This window comes from Podarcis filfolensis (genome assembly GCF_964270895.1).
Source record: "Podarcis filfolensis genome assembly, chromosome: 3".
Classification (NCBI taxonomy): Eukaryota; Metazoa; Chordata; class Lepidosauria; order Squamata; family Lacertidae; genus Podarcis; species Podarcis filfolensis.
The window spans coordinates 40538121-40544120 of record NC_139606.1 but is presented as its reverse complement, the minus strand read 5'-3'; the positions used below and the strand labels follow the sequence as shown (position 1 = coordinate 40544120).

The 6000-nt window shown below is 40.7% G+C and overlaps 1 protein-coding gene across 1 annotated transcript in view; it reads right to left on the bottom strand.

Annotated features, from left to right (window-relative positions):
- Positions 1–613: 613 nt before the first annotated feature.
- The window catches only part of MEI4 (meiotic double-stranded break formation protein 4), a gene marked incomplete at both ends in the record, with an annotated part of 44341 nt that continues 38954 nt past the window's right edge, over positions 614–6000 (bottom strand). Inside the window, 3 exon segments of the mRNA XM_083605771.1 lie at positions 614–676; positions 680–691; positions 695–762. Of these exon segments, the coding sequence (XP_083461897.1) occupies positions 614–676; positions 680–691; positions 695–762 (143 nt within the window).

The window sequence follows — 6000 nt, the reverse complement described above, 5'->3', positions numbered from 1 at the left end:
TCGCCAGAAGTGGTTTAGTCATGCTGGCCACATAACCCAGAAGCTGTACGCCGGCTCCCTCGGACAGTAAAGCGAGATGAGAGCCACAACCCCAGAGTCGGTCACGACTGCACCTAATGGTCAGGGGTCCCTTTACCTTTTTTACCACTAACTGACACTTAATAGTTTCCAGCTTCCAACTAGTTAAACCTCTCCTCTGAAAGATGTTGGGCACTCCTCTATGTGTGCATGATGTCCACGTAAGAATGCCCCCTCATTAAGGTGACTGCTCACAGGATTAAAACAGTAAACTTAAATGGTTTCTTGGATCAGACTATTGCTCAAAAGCATTACACAACTAAGCTCTTAGATTTTGTGCCCCATATTGCACGATTCATTTTAATGAACATTTAAATTTTTAATACCAGAGCTCATTTTGTTTATTCAGGATATTAAAGACAAAGTTGCTCAGATTCCTGCCACACAAAGAAGCACAATGCTGCCAGATGCCTGCCCAAGTAATTTTTTGCTACCAAAATGAGGAAACTGCGTTGCCATTGGATTTCATATTGCCTTTCAGTGGTGAGCCTTGCTCAGTCGCTGCCTGCCTCCCACTGAGCTCCATCATGAATTGCTACAAAGCAAAACAGCTTCTTTCACCAGTTTGTGTTTGTGCTGCATTCAGAAGAGTGCCTGGTCACCATAAACAAATTCAGAACAAGGGGAAATCATCGGAGAGGTGAAAAATAGCTTGGTCAAGTTTCTGGAGAAACATATTCTTCTCTTATTTACCAGAGCTCTAAGTGACAGCATTCCCCCTTTCAGTCCTTGCTTTGAGATGCTGTTCCAAAGCTATACACTGAAATAAAGTATTTTTGCATTGTCTATTGTACTTGGCTTGAATCTACGAAGAAGAAGCCCCCGCAAAGTCAAGACAGCATCATCAGTGTAAACTGTTTTGAGGGTTTTTTTAAAAAAAGAAAAAGACACAATCAAGTAGCATGTAAATTGTATGACTGAATAAATTTATAAATCAAATATTGGTGTGCCCAGTAGCTTACAAGAAAGGGACGAGACTTGGTTCATACACGTTACTTGGTCTCTCATTATTCAGCACTGGGTGATTCATAGCTGAATGTGTGAAGAGTTTCAGGTGATAATAATAAGCTCTGCCTTTGATGTTTGATCTACAATGTCACTTTCAGATGGATGTTACCACTCGATGCCTGTGAAAAATATGAATAGATGAAATAGCCCTAAGAAAACTCATGCTCAGTGTTTGCTCTGGGGTTATTTTTTTGGTTGAAGGGCACAATATTTCTTTAAAACAACTAAAGAAAGAATGCGCCAATTATTTTGTGTTTTTTTTTAAAAAACACTGATTTGGAGTAGACAGGGCATAACAGATGAAAGGGATTCTATAGAAAACGCAGCATATATTGGGATGCTTTGGGATAGGGGGTGTTAATTTGCACTGAGATATTGCAAGCAGTTTGTTGGCAGCAAGTTCTTTAAAACGTTATTTATAGGATACATGCCCAAAAGTTTAAATCTGGATTAAAGGGGGGAGGGGTATAGGCTTAGGATTTGGGAAGATCCCACATCAATAGTTCGGTCACCAATAATAGTGGATTAGTAGTGGATTTATTCTCCTTTATTCTGTGACGCTTCCCCAATGCTACTATGTTATCGCTGTTTGGAGGGGCTGTTTGTGAAAGGAAAGTGGGACGAAAATAAACCAAAAAAGTTGGTACAAAAAGTGGCAGGATATCGTCAGGAGGTAACACAATAGGAACTAGAAAGGAATCAGTGTGACTTCTCCTAAACATTTACAGGTGCAAACAGTCTTGAAAGTGAGATTGCACATGACTGTGTTGATAGCATTATGAGCACAAACCACCACAAAACTGTATTAAAAAGAGTAGCCCATAGACATGCACTCATTCATGCAGGCTGCACACCTGACTCTGGAGCTCTAGACAAGGGTGGTTTTCAGCCGATTGCTCTGCTTAGGTCCTGCTCATTTTACTGGCACTTCCACAGGTCTTTGCTCCCCTCTCACGTTTAAAGTACCACTTAATAATAGCAAAGAAATTGCTCAAGTACTCAGATATTTCCTTCCTCATAGATACTGTGAGCAGACATGACACCATTTTATTCAATGTAAGGTACAGACTCTGCAGCTGTTTGGCTGTAATAATAAACATTCATTCAGACCCTGCAGCAAAAATGTGAGTGGATATTGAGGCATGACATGCTGCCACTCACACTTGCCAAAGAAAGCATCAAGAAGCTACAAGTTTGAGTAGGAAAAGCGTTTGCTTAACTCTTTCCGCTCTGTTTTCTTGTTTGAAATATCCTCCCTCCACCAAGGAAAAATATATGGGTAGCAGCATAACAACCCTGGTAGGTTGGATGAACCAAGTTCCATGCCACCATTTCCTTTTATTTCCAGGCCCTTTTGAACCACATGCCTAAGTTGCAAATGCAATGCTTGAATTTACCCTAAAGGCTGTCTTTGAGATGCTTTCTTTAAAATTTAGGGTGTCAGTGGGGGTCAAAGGTGACAACTTATTGTCAAATGAGACAATTGCTAGAATTTATACATTTCTGTTAACAGTACAGTGGTGCCTCGGGTTACATACGCTTCAGGTTACAGACTCCACTAACCCAGAAATAGTACCTCGGGTTAAGAACTTTGCTTCAGGATGAGAACAGAAATTGTGCAGCGGCGGCGCAGCAGCAGCAGGAGGCCCCATTAGCTAAAGTGGTGCTTCAGGTTAAGAACAGTTTCAGGTTAAGAACGGACCTCTGGAATTAAGTACGTAACCAGAGGTACCACTGTATGCTTGTGTATTTCAATTACACACTCGTGTGTTAGAATATTTATCAAAAGATAACAAGAAAATACATAGCATATATGTTTGAATAGAAATACTTTTCAAAATGCTTACTTTTCCTATAGGAAGCTCCTGATTTTGGTTTATCCTATATGAGTTTGTGCATACTCATTTGTATTATGACCCATAAATGAATGTTTCAATCCTCCTTGATACCTTCTCCTTGTTAAATAATAACCAAGTGCAATTACTAGCATTTCTTAAACACCTAAAAACAAGATTTTGGTCATGTAATTAATGTTAAAACCCTGCCTCCAGGTCAGCAATCGAAACATCATTAAAAACTTCTTCACGATGACTTTCTTCTTATGATGACTGCAATTTACAAATTAGAAATTGATTCGGTATCAGTCAAGGACACATTACAGTATCTATACCCTTTTAAACATATTCATATTCTTGTAATTGTACCTTATAATCTTTTTTAATCCTGCTACATATTCTTGTAGGAGGACACTGTAACAGTAATATGAACTTGGGAGAACAATCAATGGAAACCCATGGAAATTCAGTAGGACCAGACAAAGCAAATAATGGGGAAATGCTGTAAAATGTTATCTTTCACCATGATGCCCCCTTTTGACAGTGTAAAATGCCCATGATGGAAGTAAATAAATAAATGAGCAAGACCTGATCTTTGAAGTTTTTGTATCCAAACACATCAATGCCTACCCACCCAGGCAAAAGTCAAGGGATAGATTATAAAACAAAAGTTATGGAGGAGGCTTGCTGCCTGCCCAACCATAGACAAACGAGAAGCTAAATAAAAATTGCCCAGAGCATTATCACAGGCTGCTCAGCCAAGGCATAGAAAAATGTTCTAAAGTAGCATGAAATGCAATCTCTACAAATAGAAGCAGCAAACCCCATCAGGACTCAATGGAAAAAGAAAACCTGCATGAATCTAAGGCCAAATATAGTATGTCAAGAGAGAGAGACTATTCAATGAGGGTAAGACTGAGTTGTGATGGAGGCATAAGCTCATAGCTCATGTACTTAAATACAATGCTAAATAAACTCAAAATTTAACTGGAAACTAACATTTTATTCATTTCCTTTGATTGTGTCCTGAATCTTTCATCATAGAGGTATTTATAAAAAATGAATAATTTGGGGGTTTTGGGTTTTTTTTGCAAAGTCCTGCCTTGTGGTAGCCTCTCATTCTAGCAGTATACCATATCAACTCTCTTTTAATTTCCCCAAACACTCCAGCATTAACAAAGTCAATCTTAGATTCTTGGTCTACATAATATAAACATCCCGTTTAACTAGTATGAAGAGGAGCCTTTTAATTCATTTGTCATTTATACACTTTGTGTTTGAGACCTTACTAAGTATCACCAGTTAGGTTGCTTTCCCATTAAGATTTACTTCATGGAAAATGGTCTCTCTTCATTCTAACAGATACTTTTGGGGTAAAAGCACAATTTAGTTCCTCAATTTGTTGCCAAGAAACAGGAAAATGCATCATAAAGTGTCTACTTTCCAGTTCTTGGAGGAGCTTAATAGAACATATGGAGAAGGATCTCTCAGCATATCAGCTCCAGACTTGAAACCATGAACTGACAGCTCTCAGATATGATAGAAAATACAGAATATTTTCCGATTTAGTCCTTAGCTAAAGAGATGGCTGAGGACGTGGGTGGCGCTGTGGGTTAAACCACAGAGCCTAGGACTTGCCGATCAGAAGGTCGGCGGTTCGAATCCCCGCGACGGGGTGAGCTCCCGTTGCTCGGTCCCTGTTCCTGCCAACCTAGCAGTTCAAAAGCACGTCAAAGTGCAAGTAGATAAATAGGTACCGCTTTGGCCGGAAGGTAAACAGCGTTTCCGTGCGCTGCTCTGGTTCGCCAGAAGCGTCTTAGTCATGCTGGCCACATGACCCGGAAGCTGTATGCCGGCTCCCCCAGCCAACAAAGCGAGATGAGTGCCGCAACCCCAGAGTCGGTCACGACTGGACCTAATGGTCAGGGGTCCCTTTACCTTTACCTAAAGAGATGGCTACTGCAGCAAGATAAGCATTATGGCAGAAAAAGATATACAGAGTCTTGCAGCACCTAAAGGATTAGTCCATTCATTGTGGTATGAGTTATCTTAGGGAAAGTATCATCCTCAGGCAGTCCTGCATGTTTGTATGATTTCCAAGGGTACTAAGGGTTTAGTCGCATGCATAGGCAAACTCATCCCTCCAGATGTTTTGGGACTACAACTCCCATCATCCCTAGCTAACAGGACCAGTGGTCAGGGATGATGGGAGTTGTAGTCCCAAAACATCTGGAGGGATGAGTTTGCCTATGCCTGGTTTAGTCGATATTCTTCCAAAGTATTTCCCATGACCCCATTTGCTCTCTCAGCTGTCAGTCACAGTTTATTAAGGTTTTAGAGTGATGTGGTTCAAACGCTCCCTTCCCCAGTAATGGTTTTTGCCTCTCCTTCATTTCCCAGAACCAGTCTTTTGTGGAACAGCTGGTCTGGGTGCAAAACAACAAGTGTGTAAGTGAAAATTGGCAATCTGAAATAGATGGGGCTAGTATGGCATTGACAAAAGACTTCCAATCTGAATTCCTACCTCCTCCCCCCACATGCCTGCTATGGCATGCAGTAGGAGTTATCCAGCATCGAGGACCCAAAGTGTTGCAAAGCTAAAACAGGGAGCAGAAATTTCATTTTGCTGTGAGAGAACATCGTCTCCTGAAACAACCAGAGAGTATTAACTTTCTGAGATGATAAACAGTTTGAAGGAGGCTGCACTGTCAAACGTGACCAAGTGCAAATATCTATCATATTTTGGAGCAAAAGGGGCATTTCAGGTCTGAAAGGAGCATATTTCTTTAATCTGGGGGAGTGGGGTTGTATCACCCGGGGGGGAAATTGCTTTTAGTGTATTCCTCTACCCCCACCCCCTGCCTTTGTGTTAAACCACCAAGTAGGAAGACTGGCAAATAAATTGAGTGATTCTTGCTTGTTCTGTTTACTCATTGATTATGAACACTTCATTTCTACATTTGAAGCTGCTTGATCTGATCCCTCGCAAAAGAACAGGTTTAGACAGATTCTCTATATGATACAGAGAAAATATTAAATAAGGGAAAGTATCTGGTAAATCTCCCACACAGCTTCTCAG